This window comes from Prosopis cineraria, unplaced genomic scaffold, assembly GCF_029017545.1.
Source record: "Prosopis cineraria cultivar Desert tree isolate PC_DT_omini unplaced genomic scaffold, ASM2901754v1 PC9, whole genome shotgun sequence".
NCBI classification, from domain to species: domain Eukaryota; kingdom Viridiplantae; phylum Streptophyta; class Magnoliopsida; order Fabales; family Fabaceae; genus Prosopis; species Prosopis cineraria.
The window spans coordinates 27,389,460-27,413,488 of record NW_026555340.1 but is presented as its reverse complement, the minus strand read 5'-3'; the positions used below and the strand labels follow the sequence as shown (position 1 = coordinate 27,413,488).

At 29.9% G+C, this 24,029-nt stretch overlaps 2 protein-coding genes across 2 annotated transcripts; one reads left to right on the top strand and one right to left on the bottom strand.

Moving 5' to 3' along the window:
* The first annotated feature begins 7,168 nt into the window (after nucleotides 1-7,168).
* Nucleotides 7,169-8,069, top strand: LOC129319266 (B3 domain-containing protein At2g33720-like). Its single transcript, XM_054964271.1, has one exon. The coding sequence runs from the start codon at nucleotides 7,365-7,367 to the stop codon at nucleotides 7,875-7,877; it is 513 nt and encodes a 170-aa protein (XP_054820246.1). The 5' UTR covers nucleotides 7,169-7,364; the 3' UTR covers nucleotides 7,878-8,069.
* A 12,869-nt stretch (nucleotides 8,070-20,938) lies between these two features.
* LOC129321006 (zinc finger protein CONSTANS-LIKE 2-like) lies at nucleotides 20,939-23,269 on the bottom strand. Its single transcript, XM_054966730.1, has 2 exons — nucleotides 22,304-23,269; nucleotides 20,939-21,458 (listed from the first exon to the last, which is right to left on the bottom strand). Exons 1-2 carry the CDS (start codon nucleotides 23,048-23,050, stop codon nucleotides 21,153-21,155), a joined length of 1,053 nt encoding a protein of 350 aa, XP_054822705.1. The 5' UTR covers nucleotides 23,051-23,269; the 3' UTR covers nucleotides 20,939-21,152.
* Nucleotides 23,270-24,029: the final 760 nt, after the last annotated feature.

Below are 24,029 nucleotides of genomic sequence, written 5' to 3'. Positions count from 1 at the left end.
TAGCCTAGAGGGCCTTTAGAAAAGCTCTGAGTGGAAAGCCAAGCAAATCCAAAAAAACCTGAAGGACTTCATGAGGTGCTATAAGGAAGATAACCAAACAATAGGTTGATGAGGCAGTAGTATTCCATGCTCAACAATTGGAAAAGGCTAAAGAAAAAGAAAGAATTCGAGCTGTTAAAGCACAGGAGAGGGAATTCTTTCACCAACAGTAAGAAGAGCAAGACTAAAGAAGGTATATGGAGCTGTGCTAGGTTATAACGAAAACTATGCAATTACTGAATAATTAGTTCACCATCCATACAGCAATCTACATAATAATAGAGGAGACCTTTAAGTGAAACACTCTCGAGAAAAGCCTCATGAATAGGGGCAACCTTAAAGAATAAAAGAGTCCATCAAGCCCTAACCATCAAGAAAGCAATCCAACATGGCCACTTTGACATGAGAAATAAGGCTTCTTTACAAATGTATTACTATGCCCATACTAATCCTTTAAATTACCAAATTGCATATGAACTTGACATCGTGCAACTCATCAAAGGCTTGAGGGACAATTTTTATCCAAAGAAGACCAGGATAAAGAATCATGTAGGAAGGGAAATGACTTTGGTGGACCTGGAGGTCATCAGGGAGGTAATGAGAGAACTATACGAGCTAGGCTTAAGGCCCCTATTAAGGCCAAAGTTCCATAAGCCATATACAAAGCCCATTGATCATAAGATCTCTTCTTGATAAGGTTTTATGTCTTGGAGTTCACACTGTTCTCTAGTGAGGATGGTGCATCTATATTGGAACACATTACAAGATTCAGTTCCATTATAGGGAACTCAACCACTCTAACAATGTAAAGCTTAGTTTATTCCTAAACTCAAGTGCACCTTTGACACAAACGAGTTAGATGAGATCTCCGATTTCTTGTTGAAAGTAAAGGTCATCTCTTTGTTGACCAACCACAAACTCCCCTATAGAGAAGAACAGAAAGGGAGAGACTATTGTAAGTATCACTATTCCTAAAATCATTCAATTAATATGTGCTAGCCTTTCAAAAATGCAATTCAAGAACACATAAATGGAGGAATTCTCAAATTCCCTAAGGAAAAGAAAGAAATCATAATGATAAATGAAAATATATTCCCTCTAGTAGCTCTTATTAATGTAGTGCAATTAAAAGAGTCGAAGGTTGAAACTGGATACAAAGAGCACCCAATAATAAAATGCTAAGAAGGCAAAAAGTAACTTAGAGAAGATGAGAAGATGATATAGGTTACCCAACCTTTAAAACCCATGGGTCAAGAAGATCGAGAATCTTGAAGAATCCAACAAACCGACTTTGGCCAAAAAAACAATGGCTTGTTTTGCAAGTTAGGAAGATAAAGGAAGCCCTAGAGAAAGCATGAATACTCACCCAAATTGAACGTACGAGCCAAGGGGCGAGAGAGCACTCATGCCTTGAAAGATAGGTTAAGAGATTAAAGTCAAAACAAACCTTAAGAAATACATGAACCTTAGATAGTAAGGGAGATAAACTTAGTTTACCTCGGTAAACAACCGGAAGAGGACAAAGCCATTGTGAAATAAGAATTTTGAAAACTACTAGAAGAAATTGCTAGAAGAGCAAGGAAAGCTAAAGAGATGGAAGAAATTGCTATACTTTTAAAAATCACTAGAAGGAATCTTATTATTTTCAATTTCTAAAGCAACCAAGCATGTTTGAAAGAATTAAACATTATAAGAAATTATTTCCACAAATCAAGCTATCATTCAACAAATTCAACTCAAACGTTAGTCTACAAAAAATTAATAAGAATAAATATAATTCATTAATAAGTCTTAATAATTTATTTATTTGAAACTCAACTCTAATAGTTCCCAATATTTTCCATTTCATCTCTAAACTATTTTATCTTTTAACTTAAAATGATTTCCATAAAATTTTGTTCCTTGTTCACCTTTATAAATTTAATAATAAATTTTTACACCCAGATTTTCTCAAATGACTCAAAACTCTACCTCAAAGTTTATCATCCAATTTTTTAGATTTATATATTCAACTCCAATCCTTATATTCAGCTTATTTATCAATATATTTAACCTCTAGACAACTTTTCTAGCCAATTAGACCAGAAATAAGCCATTATTTTTATCATAAGTCTATCAAAATATTAAATCCTACCTTAGAATCCTCAAAATCAATATTTTGAGCAAACTAATAATATAAAATTCTTGATCTAACCTTTTAACTCTTCTAACAACCCAATAATCAATTAGAAATGCTCAATAAATTTAAAATCTATCTAGCTCTATATTTTTTTTATCTTATCAAAACCCAAAAATATATATAAAAAAAAGATAAGAAGCTAGATCACTTACCTAAATTTTAGAAATCTTATATGAGATAGATTAAGTATGTGTTTAGTTTTTTAGTTACATATAAAAAAATTATAAAAAAATCCAACTATTTATTAACTTTAATAAAAATATATTTTAAAATATAGTTTGAATTTAAATATATTTTTAGAAGTTACACAACCGAGTCTTGAATTTTGAAGACCTCACGGCACTCAGTTGAAGCTGCCCAGCGATCCCTCTAGCTCCCTCTCGACATCCGGCTCTCGCTATTCTGCGAACGCCGCACAGAAAAATGATACTGCCTCTCACCTCGGGCATTGAACGAAGAAAGGCATATGGCACATCGGTGATAAACACGTGGTGGGCGGGTGGATGTTCACGTTTCTGTGTGTGTATTTATGTATTTATATCTATATATATATATATATATACATAATAAAATTTTCAGGATCATGAAAATTTAAAGGTTTGACCTGAATTTATGTATTTTTATTTTTTAAATAATTTTTAATAAAATATAATTAACTAATTATAATATCATAATTTGAAACATGTATTTTAAATATCCCTTTTCACTTCACCTAACCTTTATTTTTTTAAAAAATATATTTTAATTTTTTTAAGTAAAACTTTCCTTACTCAATTATTACATGGTAATTTTCAATTTTCATGAAATCTCATCCTAATGTTACTTAAATTCCAAAATTTAAAATTGGGATATTAAAGAAGTCAATGACGCCCACTCTAACTTACCTGAATTTTTCGGCACACTTGCTCTCACCATTTCACATGATAAAATACATCCTTGGTGATTTAATATAGCAAACAATTATCTGCTTCTTCTGGTGCCATTTTATTTTTTTATAAATAGGTGACGAGCACATAATAGAAGGATTTCGATACTCTACCAAAACTTATCAAGACTTGCCCAACACAAATTATAAACTTTTAACCCTGCATTAACCAACTTCGTGTGAACTCATTCATCTAAACAAACTTTGTTTCGTAGCCTAATTTGTACTTTTCTCCTTCCCTCTGTCCCCATGGAACACTTACTGTATTAATGCATCAGTAATACAACAAAATCCTACATGTCACTTGGCGTACTCACAATTTCTCACAATTACTCAACACTTTAAAGAAATTGTAATAAAAAACTTTAAAAACCTACTAGATCATCTGATCTAGCTTACAATTTTGAAAACATGCTCATCTAGCACACCTCTAAAAAGCATGATACTCTAACCAATTCTTTGAAACAACGAGCCAACACTATCATACAAAATATTATGAATTATCATTGTTACTTTATCATTTATTGATAAAATTATTTTTTCCTCTAGTTTCTTGTGTAGGAAACAGGTGAGAGATAACTGATTCACATAGATTAATAAAATTGGTTAAAAGCAATTGAAATTCATAATTTTGTCCCAAATAAAAATCATTTTTCAAAAAACTTTAGTAAACAAGCAAATTATTCTCTGAATTTTAGATCAAGTAGCATCATAAACCCTAACTTATTTATTATACAAATTATTTCCTTAACTCTTACATAAATGATATAATATGGCCCCTACTGTTAGCAAAAGTTTAATTTTGACTGTTAGTTGACAAAAAAAAAAAGATAACCTCAAAAATTATAAAAGGGGACCAAAAACCAAATTGTACTATTTTAAAAAGTTAAAAAAATAATTTATATAATACACAAGTTCAGGATTAATGTGCTTTTGGACCTAAAGTTCATAGAGTAGTTTGTTCATTCATCCATAAACTTATATGTTCAGCCTTATATACTTAAAGTGTTTGTTTTTAATTAAATTATACATCATATATTAGATAACAAACTTTTGTTATTGATATTATTAATACATTAAAATTCACATGTCTTGATATGATTGGATAAAACTATGTTAAATATATAAGACTAAGTATAAAGTCTTGCGCGTGAGGATTTTTCAACAATTAATGCCCCTATTTAATTCCCACTCAACACGCATATATGAAAAACAATTAATGCCTGATGAACACTATATTGCTGCGTTAATTAATAATTAATGGAGTTGGATTAAAGCAATTAATGAACTAGCCATTACTATTTGTTTTTTATACTATTGGAAACCAAACCATGTTGAAAGAAGTCTCTCGCGTATGACACTGGAAGGAGTGATATATCACGTTGAGTTTAATAATTAATTTATTTTTAATTATATGTGATTTGAAAAGAAAATCCCAAGATGAAATCAATTACTAGCTAGAGTTGAGATATCATAAAAGACAAATTTGCTAGAATTCATAAATAATAGAGTTTAATTATTCTCAAATCATTGACAGTGAAAGAAATTTATTTATTTATTGCAATTGTTTGACTAGATTTATGTAATTCACCATCTTTCTTCATAACATTTTATTTAACTGCGTGGCTTCCCCTTAAATCCTAAGAATCCACTTTGCAGTTTTTTTCAAGGCTCTTAGAACGTGTGCGTGCGTGTGTACCCGTTGTAAGTTTTTTTTTTTTTTTTTTTTGCAATACAGTTGGAAACAAAGACAAATACAATATCATCAAGGATATATAAAGAGAAATCCTTTATAATTGGATTTATTCTCCAACAAAAATTGAAAAAATAATCGAATTCCACCTACTTGCTTAAGCGATAAGCAGGGCGAGTTGAGCATTCTTGCTTCTTGACATGACATTATGTTAGGATTATAAATATAAGTTAGAACTTGCCTATATGTCTTACATGTACTTAAAAACTAGTTGAAGTTAGTTTTTTCATGTCAAATTGATTTTTTTTTTCAAATTTAGTTTTTGATAATTAATGTTTCTTTATCTCTTTTCATTGATTTTTCAAAATAAATATTTAATAATAAGGGCTAAAGAATATTTTCGATTCTTTAACTTTACATAAAATTTTATTTTAGCTTAATTTTATAAAATATTTTTTAATCATTAACTACTACCACCGTTAGTTTTAAATAATTATTTTTAAGTCAATTATAGTTATTTAAAAAAATAAACTTAATGTGCTACCACTTAAAATATTGTGTCAATATTTAAAAGTTTAATGTATATATTTTATTTTAATGAAGTTAATGTATTCAGTTAAAATATTGAAAAAAATACTTTATCAAAATACATGGACCAAAATAAAATTTTATATAAAATTAAAGGATTAAAAATATATTATAATCCTAATAATAAGTAGATCAAATGAATTATCTGACCGAGTAAGAAAAAAAAAAAGAAAGTAAAACCAACAAACATCGTAACCAATAAAGATAGGACTTAGTAAAAGGGGTTATCCAGTCTGTCACAGTATGAATCTCTATTAGAAGAAGTATTAATTTCAAGTAATACTTGACTGTGCCTTAATATTCCTCAAATAGAATAATTACCTTGTTATAAAATAAAAAAGAATAATTAGCTCTGATAGAAGGATAAGCAATTTAAAAAAAAAAAACCAACAAACGCGGTAGAATTTATTTAAATATTTAAATAATATATAAATTAAATTTCAATGACAAATATGACAAAAGAGAATAAAACTCGCGTGCAAAGCTGGCAACGTACGTGAATCTCTCAAAATTTAAATCCAAAAATCCAAAGACTAGCTAGAGACGTGTGTTTTTAAAACTCGAACTCAGAGATGAAACTTCGAACATAATTATAAAGGTCCAACCTTTGAGAGACACTTCCAACAGTCATTTTAAATGCAAGACATTAATAAAACCTGACTAAAGTGATGAGTAATTAACAGAAATTTATTGATTTTTTAAATTAAATCATTACCTATGACAAATGGAGAAGTCACCTTCAATGCTCATCCTACAAATGGGCACTAATAACTTATTATTTTTAGACTGTTTAAATTTAATCTGGGATAATCTAGATTTACAGTTTTTTGCTTTTATTTTTTCAGAAAAATTTATTTAAATGAATGCAGAATCTAAAATAAAGATAAGTTTTTAACTATCATTTTCTAGAAAATAGTTTTTTTATTTAAAAAACACCTGTTAAAAAATTATAAATTTAAATTATAAAAATTATTTTTAAACTATTTAGAAGTAATGAGCTGTTAATATTCGTCCGTGTGATGTTACATGATGTGGAAAGTGGCACGCAAGGATATTCTTAATTATCCCATTCCGTACCTGCCAAAGGCTAAAGACTTAAGAATGGCATTCCAGGCTTCATTCTTTTTAACTTTTGGTAAGAAAAAGTTCCATTCTTTCTACTGCAAATCAATGTAGGCCCCATGTATTGTATGGAGTGTCCAAACTTCATAAATAATTAACGAAATTTATTAGTATTTTTATATAACTATTTAATATTTGGTGTACATACGGTGAAAACAAGTTTAAGCATTTAGAATTAGAAATAACGGAACTGTTATAATTTGATGTTTTACATCCACCAGAAACCATCAAACTTGATTGCTGACTGTGCTTATATATTATTATACAATCACTCCATTTAAAAATATAAGTCACTTTTTTTTAATAAAATATCATATTTAAAAATATAAAATATTTTGATTGAAAATGTAGTTAACAATTTTTTACAAAAATATCTTTAACTAAAAGTGTAATTAGTAAGATTTTTTTTAATTGAGACTTCTATTAAATAAAAATATGTAATTTTAAAGATTAAAAGTAGTTAATAGTTAATTTATTGAGAACGTAAATTAGGTAAAATAATGCGTATATAGTTTATAAAAAAAAATTCCTGCGTTTTTTCCCAAAAAAAAAAAAATTCCAGCGTATATAAAGGCAGGATAAGGAAACAAGGAATGAGACATGGGAATACAATTCACTAGAAACCGCACGCAGCAGTATGAAGTCTTTTTTGATCAAAGAATTGAAGTAGCATGAAGTCGAGATTCCCATCAATTATATATACTACCAGCTAGTCCTTTCATTTGAGCTCAAAATCAAACTACACTCATTAGTCATTACATATATCATCACCAACATCAAAAGCTGCTGTATATTTCAAGATAAGCGGTTGCTGCATCATGAATAGCCCAACAGATGATCAAGAGAGGGGAGTACAGTTCGCGGCAAAGAGAAGAAAACACACGAACCCAGAAGCTTCCAGAGCTTCAAGGCGACGATTCTGCAGCAGCAAGAACGAAGGAGGAGGAGGAGGAGTGTCGACGACGCTGAAGCTGTACGAAGATCCGTGGAAGATCAAGAAGATCCTGACCGAAAGCGATCTGGGAATCTCGAGCCGTCTGTTGCTGGCCACGGATTTGGTGAGGAGCCAGATCCTTCCTATGCTGGGCCTCGATCATGCAATAGCCGCCGACTCCGACGAAGGTACCTCCGTTAGGGTTTGGGACTTGGATTCCAAATCCATGCACCACCTCGTCCTCAAGCGATGGCCTTCCTCCAAGAGCTATGTTTTCATAGGCAAGTGGAACCAAGATTTCGTCAGAAGGAGGGAGCTCAAGAAAGGGGACGAGATTGGGTTCCAGTGGGATCCTTATAACTCGTTTTTCAATTTCTGTGTTCTTAAACGGGCTTGAAACTCTACTCCATATATACATACATATATTGTCTGCATATTATCTCTCAGTTTCTGTGACTTTATGCTCAATTCCTCAATCTCATGCCTACGTTATTGTTACATACAATAACAGTGGTGTTGCAATAAGTTGATCCTCAGATATGTGTAATTCAGAACTATGATAATATAAGTTCATAGTGTAGTTTCTGTTACGCTGTAATTCGCATAATGCTTTTGTCATCACATCATCCTCAGTATATGGGTTTCTTCATGATTTGGGATTCATGATGTAACTTCAACATCGCATGCATGATACACACACAGTGATCGATGAATTGAAAGAATTAATCAGACTACACTAGCATATTGCAGAAGGCGATCTTGAATATTCATCATCACTTGTTAATTGTCATCTGTATATCTACAGAGATCTAGAATTAATGAACCACACTAAGCTTGCATTCATATATAAGCCAACTTGTTTCAGAATGATCAATTTAAATGGATTGAGAGTCACTGAACAAAACAGTTTTTCTGAACTGTCAAATTAGATGGTATTGATATAACAATTTCTCCATCGTACGTGCTCAGTAGATTAGAGGGCGAGCAAGGGAAAATCATTTTTCGATGATCTACTATTATATGGACCTCTTATTTCATGTACAACTTGATGATCTTGCTGGCTAGAGGGGTTTAATCTATGATCGACCCTGGATGATGAAATATTTTTCAGGAAGAAGGACCATTGGCTCGTCGGTAAAAGAATTTCGATATAGACATGTAAATAAGTTATATATAGATATATAGGTATGGTCTCAGTACTGCTATTTATTTTCTGGAAGGACACGGCAGTGGTGCTGTGGAGCGCGCCTGATGAAGGCAAGATTTCTTGAAGCAGTAAACTTTGAGTTTGCTAGATCCTTCTCGTTTGAATTGACCAAAATCGAAAGGAAATGGGGAGTTATTTTAAGCCTTTTGCTTTGTTTTAAATCTAAACCAAGTCTTCCCTTTTCTAGTCTACTCATATAGTTCGGGCGTGCCCTAGATTATTTGACTAATTAAAGTCATTTTGAAATTCATTATTATCATAACCAGTTAGGGGCGTGTGATCTGTAGTTAGTGTACTTAGCTAGAACCAGTTATATCATCCTCATTCAGTAATCTTTACTTCGGTAAATCAGCAAATAAAAAATGTATATACTCATGGAGGAAAGAAAGATAGCTAATGATTAAACAGATATATAGAGAGTGCCCAATGTAAAGGAAAGTATTCATTATTATTGATGATGCTATTATGCATGTGTCATTTGTTATATATATATATATATATATATAGTTCCTACTGTTTGGCATTATATCCTTTTGCTAACAAAGTGATCGATCTCTAAGAGCCTCGGCAGCCACGTTTTTACTTGTTGGAAGGAAAGAGACGACAGATCAGAAAAGAGGATTAGATGAGAATTTTATTCACGGTGAAAAATGTGATGCTGGTCACCACAACATCGATCAGCGAATAAAAAAAACGAACCCCTTTGTGATCAGTGGAGATACGCTAAGCTAGGGAAGAAGCCAATGACAAAGAAGAAATTGATACTAAAAGGTAAGAGGCAAATCTTGAGGCTCACATAGGCCTATCATCCATATTTTGCTGTTTCTCCAATCCATCATCTGGAGCTGATGTATATTTCAGTGGCAAGCATTTGAAGAAAGGTCACAGCAACCCAAGAATCCAAAGTAGAAGCTTTATGAGTGGAGATTTGTGATCGAGAAGAAGGACCAATGATGGTTTGACAGAAATAGATACATCCGATCCCCCTGCAGTGAATATGCGTTATTTGTGAATCAGACCAAAAGGGAACTATGAGTAGTCCCCTATACGGCTCTCGCCCAATTTGAAATCCAGTTGTTGCATTCTGTGGTTCAGTTTCGTCAAAAAACTTATGAGTTCTTAGCCATTTTATTGGGAAAAATCAGAAAATCCAAATGGCTCAATCCTGATCATTTAACAGATTCATTAAGATCCAACCAAAAAAAAGAAATGGCTATATTGTTTCGGAATTTATCTGTCTATGACATCCAATCTAAATCTGGGTAAGAACTACATAATTTTTTATTAGAAAAATATAGCCTTTGGTCATTGAAATTGTTCACAACTATTAATTTAGTTCTTAATGTTTGACTCAAAACAACTTAATCCTTTTAGTTTTATAATTTGAAACAACTTGACTCTTAATTTTTTTTTTTTGATTTGGTACAACTCAAGCTCTATAATTTCTTTTAACTCAATAAAGTACAGGGACAAAATTATATTGAGTCAAAGTTTAATAATTTATAAATCAATAATTAAGAAGAGATTAGGGATTAAAAGTTATATTATTCCCTATGTTTCACTCACAATTGTAAGTATAATTTATGAGATTAACTCTATTTATATACGTAATTTACTCCCAGCATGAAGGTGAGGGTTCTTTAATTTTTTGAGTCCAAATGGGTCATACTATACGAGCATTGGTTATTGTGAATTGACTGGACAGAATGTTGAAGGATTGAATCAAATAAAGCAAGTGGATAAGTTAAAATGAGGAAATTAATAGAGATGAAACCAGATATACTCTGCCTCCTACCAGAAATAGGCTTTTTTTTTTTTTTTTAATTTTAAGATGGGAGGGTATCTGAGAAATGGAGATAGAATATATGAGAGCATGGGCTTTCTCACTTTTGACACGTGTTGAGATACTTAAAGTGAAGAACGGATGAAGAGATAAAATTATATGGCTCATTTTTTTTTTTTTGGAGCCTTCTCTTCATGTGGTTGTCAAACCCATTAAATTCCCACCCTTCTTTTGCTTGTGTTCAGATCAGATTCTCTTCTTCTCTTTGTGCCTTTTCCTATTGTAATTCCCACCATATATATATATATATATATATAAAAAAATCATTTTTATGAATCTTTATATCCAAAGTCTAGGTACGAGAAAAAGGAAAAACTTCTCTATACATGTGCTTATTATCATTCGATGAAACGTGTATATTTAATTGGTTGAGCATGATTCTTTCATTTAATTTGGTGAGAATTCAGTTTAAAAAACATATCATATTCAAACCAAATTCTAAAAGTAACATGGAGAGACTGCACGTGGAGAGTTCAAGCTCGCCTAGCCACATTTATTGACCTCAAAAAATGGATGTATTAGATCAAGTTTACTTGCTTGTGCTTATACTAAGAGATAATTTTGCTCGAGACAGTTAAATATTAAATATAGGTATCCTTGTAGTGACAATTCAAATCTCTTCCCTTTTATTTTTAATATAAAATATGTCTCTCATGTGATTTTGAAAATAATTTTTTCCTATTTTATATTTATACTCTTGTATGTTAGTGTCATTTTTCTTAACTGAGTTTTTTCATCGTAATTTTGAATTATTTTGATCAAGTGTTTAAACAACAACAATGCCCATTGATTTATATTATTAAACTAAGTGTACTATATATCAAATGCCCATAACAACCATCCACTTAGTGGATAGAAGGGCACTATACTTTAGATGGGCAGTTTGTGAAAGGCTGTCCTCTTGCATAAAATTTAGCATATGTAGAATTGTGTAAATTTACAACAAAAATTAGTCTAGTTAATAAAAAATTGATTTATAATTTATAAAATTGTGAAATCAAATCTCACTATTAATACTAAACTCTTGTTAGTAGGTGATTTAAAATTGAATCTAGAAGCATGCTCTAAGTCTAGTAAACATTCAAAAACCAACTTATCTAAACCTTTTTTATTAAAAAAATGTAAATTTTGTTCAAATATGATGTCATCATAGGATTAAGCCTGAATAAAAAGAAGTATATTTTTGAATTAAAAATTTTAAGATTTAAAGAGTACAATTGTCACGAAAATAAATGTTTACATTATGAATTAAAAATTTTAAGATTTAAAGAGTACAATTGTCACGAAAATAAATGTTTACGTCAAAATTATGTTTCTAATCAAACCTTGTTAAGATAATATTTCTGATTTAATAAAAGGAAGAGACAAACTAAATAAATACTCCTTCCGTCTAAAAATATAAGATATTTATAGTCTTTCAAGGTGCAATCATTGTCTTTTTTAAAAAATGTTCCCATTAATGAATGACTTTATATTTATTATAGAGTGTTTGATAGAGATAAATATAAATAAATAGAGTTAGTTTGAAAGTAGGTAACTACTTTATTGAGAAGTGAGATTCGGTTAAAAATACTTTATATTTTTGAATGAAAGAAGTATCATGAATATGAAAAAGGAGTTTTGGTCCTTATATTGGTTTTGTCTTGAAAATAGTTCGCTACCATCCCTTCCATAGAAAACACAATTTGAAAGATCAATTTCATTGCACTCCTATATTTAGAGCCAGAAATAAAGGTCAAGCTTGACAGGCCATTCATTTAAACTCATTTTTATAAGGGTTAGAGTTAAAAAATGACATGTTTTAGGAAATTTGGGCTTTAAAGCCCAGCCTTGATAAACCTAAAAAAAGGGATACAACAGCCTTTTTAAGCCTTTTTTTTCATTTTAATTCCAAAAAAATAAAACATTTTTATTTTTTGAATTAAATTTAAACTTTAAAATATAGGTCCATATTTTAAAATTAAATTTTTTATTATTTATTTTTTACGTTCTTCCTTTCAGGAAGGGAGGATTAGAAAAATCCTATTAATTGCAATTTTCTCCAAACCCTCGAGAAAAGAATGAAAAAAAGGCTTGAATGGTATGATCCCACTGTCACCCCAGAATGAAAGGGGCGATTTTGTAGTTCTTGGTCTATGAAGATATGTTCTTTAATTTTTTAATATTATAATTTATATTTTAAAAATACGAAATATTATAATTAAAATTTTTAATTTTTAAAAAATAAAAAAATAATAAAAGGTTTATGGACTCAGCTCTAAACCTTTTGAATAAGTCAAAACTTCAAAAATTAATCAACTTTTAAAAAATATTTTATATAAGTCAAGCCCACTTGTTTCCCACCTCCACCTATATCTCTGCCTAAATTATGGATTCAAATGTGCTTCCGCTCACACGCACTCTTTCTCTCTCTATCACAGACACATTTTGGTTAGGAACTGTAATGAAATGACGAACATACATACATGTGAGCACTTTCTAACCTCTGAGTACTCCATGCTTTTTCCTTTTTTTTTTTTGTGGAAAAAAATAGAAACACGCTTGTTGGTTCTGGGAATTAAGTTGGACTTATCATGTGCAATACTGGCCCGTCATTATAAGCCTCAAACGTGAAGATATGGCGCCATGTTGCGGGCCTCATAAAGCACGAAACATTCATGGAGGTTCCATGATGTGCTTGTTAAGTTCTTCATTTCTGAATAAAATTGCAATGGTTTCTTTTTTTTTATTTCATATTTTTGTGTTCTACGTAATTATTGCAATTAATTGCAACATAATCTTGATGATGGTAATTGTATTTTAAACACTATTTTGGTCACAAGTATTTTTTTAGTACTAATTTTGTTTTTAGTATATGCCATCATTGATATTTTGGGCGGCGCATGCGTGGTGTTAGTCTCGTTATTCCTTTTCTTTAGTAATCAATATAATTTCCATCAATTATAATATTCAATTTGATTATACCTCCTTGAGTAAAAATAAAAAGCAATCTTTTTAAGGAATTTGTTGTTATTTTCTTCACAAGCATTAAACATGCGATTTGAAATAACTTTTAAATTATAAGGCATTTGAAAAAGAATGCAAGACTTTAACTTCTTTTTTTATTACTGTTGTCCAAAAACAGCTTCTTCTTTTTTTATGGCTCGCGTGCATGATATCTTATGCCTGTCCCATATTAAATTCATGAAATTTTATGCTCATCTGAATTGAGTGCGGGCAAATTTTTTTCAGTCGACGGGTTCTACCCCCAAATTTTAACGCAATTGCATTTCATAATTTAAATTTGAGATTACTAGTTAAGTTGAAATAACTTTTTACCAGTTGTTACAACCTTGTTGGCGCTTGATGGTTGCAAGAAAACTTTAAATTTACTCTTGCTATGCATGCCTTGCACTTTTTCAAAAAAGTGCATGAAAGTTGAACAATTTTTTAGCAATAAAGTCCATGAAAATCTTCATTAATGTGTAACTTTTATGGAGTGTAGTGGTTTTTCAAAAATGAAATTCAATTTATTCACTATTTCCCATGGAAAATGAAACATTCAGGTGGAGGCTGGTTCTTTTTTCATGTCAAATCAATTTGAGAGTCACATTGATTCTTACTAATCTAAATCAAGTTGAGTATAGGAGTCTAAGGATGATTTAGGCTAACAAACTTCTTATATCAAATTTTTGCTTTGATACTCGAAACATTCCAAGGAGATAGAGGGAATGTGTGGGCAACAGACGAATCTCTAACCCTAACAGCATAAACTTTTGGAATATGGGGCAGGGATATATGATATTAATTTAAACATAATCATGCATATATAAAGTGAAAAAAAAAACAATATTAATGAAGTGGTCCAGAAGGATTCAGACATGGTGGAGCACAAACCAATGACAATGGAAAAACTGATGCTCGTCGAACTAAAGTGAGAAGGGACAAAAGACAGAAGATGCAAAGGAGGTCAAGGAAAAAAAAAAAGGAGGTCCAAGGGGACAAGGTGCCTGCAACCTCATAACCATAACCATGGAATCCTCTCTCATTATTAGCCCTTTTCTTTTCTTTTCTTTTCTTTTCTTTTTTCTTTTTTCTAATCTATAAAGTCAAAAGCGTTCTTCACTTTTCTTCAGGAACATCCTCGGGATATGTCACCAGGCCACAAGGTTGTTCATCGAATCAATTTATTTTTAATATGACATATTTTTTTCTCGTCTTATATATAAATTATTTCTAGTTATTTTATTAGAATTGATGTGAAATAATTAAATTAATGATTTTTCTGAAAAAGATAAATTTTTAAAGGAAAAATGACAATAAATTTTATCTAAATTATGTAAATAATAATTTAATTTCTTGAAATGTCATAATTTCAGTGAAGTCTTTAAAAACTTTCATTTCATTAATAAATTTATATAAATGATTAAATTGTTTTTGTAGCAATATCAAGAATTAGATATATACAGTTGTGATTTGTTATTACATTATTGTGAATATAAGAAGTAAAATTGTAATTATTTAAATAAAACTTGTGATTACTACTTATTATTTCCAACACTAATATTAAGAATTTGATATGTAAAATTGTAATTTACTATTATATTATTGTGAATATAAAAAAAATTGTAATTATTTAAACAAAAGTTGTGATCATTTTATATTTTTAACAAAAGTAATTTGATCATTTATATAAATTTATTAATAATAAAAATTTTTTTTAAAAATTTTAATAAAATTATGACATTTTGAAGGATTAACTTGTTATTTATATAATTAAAAAAATTATTATCATTTTTTTAATTTATTCTTATTGAATGCATCATTTTTTTCACACGAATTTTGATACCCATATTTTTAACCCAAATTAATCCGACCGGTTGTTTGTGGGGAACTCTTTGGAGGACATACCTCCCATCAGAAATTTAATCACTATTGTACTAGCTATATTAAATCAATTCCCTTCCCGTTGATCCAAGCTCCCGGTTGTTGAATCTATCAGCTTTAAAAAATAACTTTTTTCTGCATGTATAACCTTTTGCTCTGCACATAAAAAATTGTGCAATAATAAAATTAGAAAAAAAAATTACAGATTAACATTTTAATGCAAAGTGATACATACAGAAATCAACAATTCTTTTTAAGAGGGGATTTATTTATATATAAAAGCACATGGATTATACGCTACCCTCCCACTATTTATCTTCTTCGAATCATTTCACATCTATTGTTATTTTTACCCATTTCAATTAAACCCACGTCGCCTACGAATTAAATTTCTTAACTGCCAAAAATATATATATACATATAAAAAAGCTAAATAAGACACCATTTGACAGTTACTTAAAAAAATGACAAGTAAAAAAGCTGTTCTGTAACAACCATCAAGTACATATACTGGTAGTGTTGTACAATGTCGGAGTTGTACCTTGTTGTTCATCATGATTTTTGTTTGAATTAAGTTAGATTAGAAAGGTACATAGATGATATGTAGTAGGAAGAGAGGGCATAAGCCAACATTTTTTTTTCAAATATATTGTTGTGTATTGTATGATTTTAATGTAGTTACGAATTGAATTTCTCTTGTTGCTGCATCAATAAATTTATTCTTATTGTGTTTCATTAGAGATGAATTAAGTATATATGTAATGGCTTTGTGTTGTTACTACTGCTGCCATTAAAAATATGTTTTTCTTGTTGTTGTGCTTGATTTTTGTATAAATTAAGTTAGATTATAATTTACAAGAATTAAAATTAGTATGAAGAGAGAGTATAAAGCTCAAGAAATACTTGGACAGCTACGAGGATGGCACATAAAGTGATGCTTAGGGATGTCTTTAATTTTGAGAATGGGCTATATAGCAAGTCAAGGCTATTTTGAAGTTGTTTGGAATGAAGTTTTAAATAAAATCCTTAAGCATAAAATGACAAGTACTAATTTGATGAGCTTTCATATGAGGTAATTTTTTAACAATGCTTGGTTAATTACTTAAATTATATGTTAAAAAATATGTGTATGTGTGTGTTAACTTGTTTATGTTTACATTGAACTTGTCTTTATTCCTTATTCATGATCCCTGGTGGCCCTTAATTGAGGTTCAAGAGGGTTAGGTCCCATGACATCCCTTCCTATGGTGATATAACCAAGGAAGCTTTTAGATCAATTCAGAGACATGAGAGCAGACAATGATATTTTTATTTTTCACTCCTTATTATAAAGGGTGAGCTACTTTTGGTATGAGTAAATATTTTTTTATATTTACTTTGCTTGCTAACATTTGTTATTTCTTGTTAGGAGGCATTGCATGTTTATTATGGTTAATCATGTTACTATGAAGATATAATATCTTAATGCTCTTAATAGGGAACTAGGCAGCAGGAAAAATATGGTACAACTTTTTGACAAGTAAGTTTTTGACTCTCTACACACATGTACCACATTAAATGAATTCATTCAAGTGATTAAATTTTTAATCAAGGAACCATCAATTTTTATATCATTTCATTGATTTTTTTTTATAGTATCCACTCTAGTTAGATCAGAATAATAATTATAGTTATTATTTAATAAAATTCATGAAAGACATTATCACTTACACCCTCTTGGATATATATTAAAATTTATTACATTAAATTATTAATTATAAACAAATTTAGTTAATTAGGCAATGACTTGAATTTATTGACTTTTTATATACATTACTGTGAAGACATTTATTATGTGAGTTAAGCAACTGCACTTACAGAAAAAGTTATCAAAGAGATAGCTAAAGCGATATCAAATATGTGGATAGTAGTAGTGGTTGGACCTAATAACTAATTTATATATAATTGTATATATATTTGCACATCCTTTTCTTTTTGGCCAACTTTTATATCTTATGCAACTTAGCTTTAGAATTTTAGTTTGCAAATTAGCCAAGATTTTAGATTTTCAGGATTTAGGATTTAGGATATAAGAATTTTAATAATAAAAATTTTAATAAAATATAGTGATTTATTTCTCGTTGCTGGCAATTTTGACTATTACTAAAGGCTAAACCTGAAAATCAAAACTTGATAAAGGTAGGCCTCCCTTCCCTGTCAAGTAAGACAAAAAAAATAACTGTTAAGTAACTTTTTGTTTTTGTGGTAGTACATTTAGTTTCATACTCAACTTTTTATCTTGTTTTATTCCTCATAATGTAGTGCCCATGTGTTTCGGTTTTAATGTCTATCTCGTATGAAGAAACTCTTTTTGTCCGTATACACGGGAAATGGTTTAGTAGAAATAAAGTGGAGAAAAAGTAAATACATAAATATCAAGTTCAAAAATTAATTTTGGATAGTTTATTTACATATTTTTCATGATATTATTTTAGATAAAATTTGAAAAACGTTGAACTCGAATTTTCTTCCACATTAAATAATTGAAAGAAAAATCGAACCCCCTTCTATATATATATATATATATATAGATAGAATATTTTGTTTCAGAGAATAAAAAGAAAAAGAACGTATTTTAAACAAGGGTAGCTTTTTGGTGGTTACCTACGCCTGTTGGTGCACAATATTCTTTCGCTTTTCTTACGCGTCGACATTCTATTTCTACATCGTCTATATGGGTTAAAAGTCAAAAAATGTAAATGGACCTTTTTTTATTCTTCAAAAAAAATAGTATTTATAAGTGAATGACAGTACAAAACTGTTTATAATATTGATAAAGTGAGTGTGAAAGTATTTAAAAACTCTTTGTTGTAAATAAAACCTAGGGCTACACACACACACATTAAAAATGTAGCCATTATTTAATTAAATTTAAATAAAATAATCTATTTAAATTAAAGTTTTGAGGTTTAGAGGTATAATTTTGATGGGACAAATGTATGGAGACTAGTGTGATATTTATAATTTATTTAGGGGTCAAATCATAAATATCACAAGCATATTAAATCTATAAATAGAAGTTGTGGTCACTGATTTAGTCAATTAAAAAGAACATTCTCTAGTTCCCATTCTTAAAAATATAGAGTTTCCACCAATGACAAATCTAGAAAACACTCTCTAAAAACATGGTGATGGATTCAAATATGCTTTTATGTTCTATCTCTACTTTTGAGTTTTGATATAGAATTGATTTTATGAACTTATATGAATTTGATTCTGTCTTTATATTCTTCTACTAATATGATCAAATCTATCACTTTTAAGTTACGAGCTTATGATGTCTTTAAGTTAACAACGGTGTATAGGTACTCATTAAATTTATAAAAGAAGCCATATATTCAAATTTGATTATAACAACTTGGGTTTTTAGCCGTATTCGACTTGAATACTTGAATTTTAAAAGAGTGTTTTATTTTATGTTTTAGTCAATTTCAATTTTTATTTAAAAAAGAAGATTTTTTTAATTTTTAATCTAATTTTATTAATAATAAAAAATTTGGGTATTCAATCGGGTTTGAGCTTGGCTTTAATTTTTTCAAGCTTAAATGGAACTTCTTGTTATTTCTTATCTGTGATTAATTTTTTTGAAAGAGGTTGAATATAATTCTCCCTGATATTAATATCAATGCTCATTTATCTAAAGTAAGTTGAATAAAAAATGAGTTGTAAATGCAATGCCAAATTATTTAACAATGTTGTTAATTTTGTTAGGGGCAAACAAGGGAGAATAACACATATTCTCTCTGTCCCTATATATAAAAAGTTTTATAAAACTTTTTTCAATTCATAAATATAAAAAATTATTAGTATACTTTTTAATGAATAGATCATTATACTCTTAGTAAATTATGAAAAAAAAAGATAAGTACTCTCATTAATTTTTTTAAAAAAAGATTCATTTGTTATTTATAATAATCAGGGATAAAATTAAAATATTGCTGTGCTTTTAATTAAATAACTAGCTTTTATTAATTTGCATAATTTAATCAAAAATATTTTATATATAGGAACAAAGAGAGTAGGTTCAAAGGGAGTAATGAATTCAATTTAGGTTTTATGTGCCAAATTTTAAAATTTTGCAAGTTTCATTCTCAATTTTGTAATTTCATTGTAATGAATTTACAATTTATTTTTTATTTAAAAAATAAATAACAAATTCATTACATACAAAAAATTATAAAATTGAGAGTTGAACTTAAAAATTTTTAAATTTTTACACTTGAGACCTATGTTAAATTAATTAATTTTTTTAGGCCTCTTTGTCATTCTAAACAAAAAAAGCAAGAAGAAGAAGATTAATAAATTAAGTCTTATAAATTTACTAGGGTGATGAACACTCAAAATTATCCATCACCTTGGTAAATTAACTCATAAATTATAGATCCAAAAGTGTTTGAAATTTTGAGTGTACAGAAAATAAAATTAGTATTTTTTTAAGTTAAATGGCAAATTAGCTCATAAATTATAGATTCAAAAGTGTTTGAAATTTTAAACTCTTTTTTATATAATATGACCTTTACTGTTAATGAAATAAATATTAATTTTGACTGTTAGTTGATAAAAAAATTATACAAAATAACCTAAAATATTATAGAAAATGACCAATACAATTTTCTTGATCCTTTTATATAATTATTTAAGTCTTTGGCTGTATTTTGGATCTTTTTATGTAATTTTTTTTATTTTATATGTACTTTCTGGGGTCATTTTTTGATTTAGTTAAAGTTAATTTTACATTGACATTACATTATTTTTAAAAATTAAAAAAAAAATTTGTATAAAAAATAAATTTAAAATCCAAATGCTTTAGACTTATCATTTGAGGGTCAATTTGTCATTTAGTTTTTTTTTTAAATGAAACATATGAGTTGCACTCTTATTATTACGTCATAACACCAACTTTTCCTGCCCCTATTGGTATTATAATCATGAGTTGAGATGTAATCTCAAAAAAAAAAAAAAAGATCATCAATGTTTTTAAAATCATCATTGATATGTGACATAGTGATAATAGATTAATTAACTCTCGCTTTATTCCAAAATTGTTTAGGTCGTCATAACAACAAAATGAGAAGTATATAGAAACATGTTTGGATTAATAAAAATAAAAATTTAAATTTAAATTAATTTTTTATTTAAATACATAAAATTTTATGAATTTAGATTTAATTCAAATAAAAATTAATTTTAAATTAAAATTTTTTATAATTTAAATTTTTTACACCTAATTATTTAAAATATCTTATTCTATTTAAATTTTTATTATTAATATCTTTATGATTTTTTTATATTTTATCTATCTCTTGTTAAAAAAATAAACTTATTATTTTTAATTTTTTATATCGTTTTGAATCTCCGTTCATCTTTCTTTTTTATTTAAAATTTTTTAAATCATCTAAAAAAATTATTTTAAATATATAAATTAAAAATATGAAATTTAAAATTTAAAATTTAAAATTTAAAATTTGAACCCAAATATATAAATTCCAATGCTAGAGGAAAATTTAACAAGCCCGGTCTCTCTCTCTTAAACAGTGAAATACGCTCAAAGTCGGTGGCAGAGGATACAATTTGACATTCGCCAACAAACAAACAGGCCAAACTAACTGATCAAAACTCAGTAAAATCGACGAACAACTTAATATTCTGCAGCAGGACTTGACATTGAAACTAGTTCAAATTCAATTATAGCTAAGCACTCGTGGTGGCTGAGATGTTCAATGGAGAGGCACGCCTTCGTCTGAGGTTAACTCTTGCCTCTTTACAAATCTGCCCTTCACTCTGGGTCGCTTCTCGGCGTAGGCCTTCCTGTAAGCATATCTGATTCTCTTCTCGAACTTTCTAGATTTCTTCTTCTCCCTGTATTTTTCCACTCCAGCTTTCCTGTTCATCTGCCCAAAGTGGATCTGCATTGGAACTGATCCACTCGGGAATATCTCTGTTCCTTTGCCAAATCTGTAGCCTGCCATGTCACTTGCCGTTCCTCTTTGCAGCACTGGAGCATCCATATATGGAACCGCCACCTGTTTTTGGAAAAAAAAAAAAAAAGAGAGAAGAACACGAGGGTTAGTCAGGGAACAAAACATGAAAATCTGAGCCAGGAACTTGAGTTTTGAAAATTTTCTAACTAGTAAAGTAGAAGAGTTCAAGTTTTTTTTTTTTTTTAATCTACTAAAAAAAATTCAAGGGCTTTTGAGTACGGTTCACACAAACAGACAAATGTGTGTTTGTATATATATGGCAGCCGTATAAAGCACCAAAGGTTATTCATGAAAACTTACCTTGTGAAGGTAGCATTTACATGATGATTAATAATTAAATTTAAGCTGAGCCACAACGCTTTGGATGCATAGTGCCCAGCAGAGAAGAGACATATTAGTCTCTGATCATACAAGCATGCTTCATAGTGAAAAAGCTATCTCCGCTGTAATCAGTCGATAAGTTGCCCACAAAAACACAGTTAAAAAGAATTTACACAACACACAGTAATCAATTATCCTAGAACAACTCGAAAGAAGCAGAGAACATGCAGTGAACGCAGTTGCATATTGATGATCATAAAAAAATTAGAGAAAACATACCTTTTAATTCTTACATTTTACTCGTATTTTATTATAAGTTCTGTACTTTTTTTTTAAATTTTAAATTTTTATACTTTCATTTTCTGATATTTTATGTTTATCTAAGGTCTTTATACTTTATTTATTATGTTTACGTAGGAATTTAGAATATTAAAAAATAAAATTATAAGGATTCAAAATATTAAAAAAGAAAAATGTAAAGATCTACGATAAAATATAAGTAAAGTGTAGGGAGGGATAGTTTTCCCAAAAAATTACAGTAACACTAATATGAATAATCATCTTACGCTCCGGCAATTCAAGGCATAATTTGTGAAAGCCACTCTTGATGGCTTCTTCTCCATGTTGAAGTACATATTCTGCTGCTGCTTTGGCTGCAATTGCTTGGTCTGAACTGGCACCACACTGTCACTTTCGTTCATCTCTTCAGAAAAGGTCATAGCTTGCTGCTCCTGATCACGATCTTCCTGGAAATTTTTTAACTTTATGGATGAATCGCACTCTTCAACAAGCCCCATGTAAGCATGGTGATCATCCTCTGATTCTCCGAACATAAACCCGTCATCAACCTGGCTGTCTATTGTGTCAGCAGAATCAAGCAATAACCATGAGTCAGCTTCTCGCTCGTCCATTTCCTTGCTACTTACGCTGTTGTCGACAACCTCGTAATTAGGCTGGTCTTCAGGAGTTGCCACGTTGTCGTTCGGTATACGAGACAGGGGAGACACAGGGACCCTGTTGTGTCGGCTAGCGATTGGATTCGCCGAGTGAATTTCGAAGTCACAGTTGACGCACAGCGAAGCATCATCGGCCTTGCAGGTGAAGGCCACCGGAGCGTTCTCACACGCTCCGCAAAGTTGCACCCGATGGTGGGGCCAACAAGGATATCTCGGCGAATGAATTTGTCCGTCGCAGGAAGAGCAGAGGTACGCTGAATCGGTGTGACAGTACAGAGTCGAAGCAGACACTCTGCAAGAGTCACAGAGGCGTACCCAGTTACTGGAGTAGCCACCATGACAGTCCATTTTCAGCATTCTAAGCGAAAGCTATTTTATTTTATTTTTTTGGTGAAGGGTATTTTTTCTGGTTCATGTATGAAGTAAGCAAGCAACCAAGCCAGTGTAGGTATAGGTGAAAAAAGATAGCGAAGAGAACCAGAAAAGCGCAAAGCGTCCAAGTTTTTTTGTGGCCGAGATAGATTGGTCTGTGATATTGTGGTTAGAAACTCTGTTGAGTGGGTGCGTGCTGCTCGCCTTTTGCTTTCGAATCTATCGAAAGACAGAGAGGGATTCATTATTCTTATGTCAATCATGGTTTTCCACGATGATGACGCTTAATGAAACACCCAGATCGCAAAAAGCACAGGTACAGAGGTTCAACGCAATTTTAGTAAGTAGCACTGTAGCAGTGTCAGTGTGAACGATGATAAGTGGGGCGAAGCAGGAATTGCAGTCACTCTCACGAGCGCAAGTGGCCCAAAAAAAAAAAAAAACAAAACAAAACAAAAACAAAAACAAAAAACAAAATGAGATGTTCAAAATGACCAATTGATTTAAATTTTATAAATTTATAGGTTCATCTCTCAATTTTATAATTATACTGTAATAAATTTATAATTTATTTTTAAAATTTTAACATAGTTAAAGAATAAAAAATTTATTTTTTATTAAAACTTAAAATATAAGTTATAAATTTATCACAGTATAATTGTAAAATTAAAGATGAACTTGTAAATTTTTAAAATTTAACACTTAAGATTTAATTTAAATTAATTAATTTTTTTAAATTTTTTTGTGATTCTAAAGCAAAAAGTTTGCGACTGATTATTCTGGTGGTGGAAATTTTCGGACTCGTTTGCTCTGATTTTGACCTCGCACGTTGGACCATGGTATAAACTATAAAGCAAAATTCCCATTACTCGGAGTTGCACAAGTCCTTGTCCCAACCTCCCTAATGACGATGCCTTCTTCGCTATTTTTTTACGTCTTTACACGCCTTTCTTGTCCCAACTCA

Excerpts from the sequence above, each read along its gene's own strand:
- LOC129319266 (XM_054964271.1), top strand. The coding sequence starts at position 7,365 with ATGAATAGCCCAACAGATGATCAAGAGAGGGGAGTACAGTTCGCGGCA.
- LOC129321006 (XM_054966730.1), bottom strand. The coding sequence starts at position 23,050 with ATGCTGAAAATGGACTGTCATGGTGGCTACTCCAGTAACTGGGTACGC. Across the intron at positions 21,459-22,303 it reads ATGCCTTGAATTGCCGGAGC|GTGGCGGTTCCATATATGGA; the intron begins GTAAGATGATTA and ends TTCCAAAAACAG.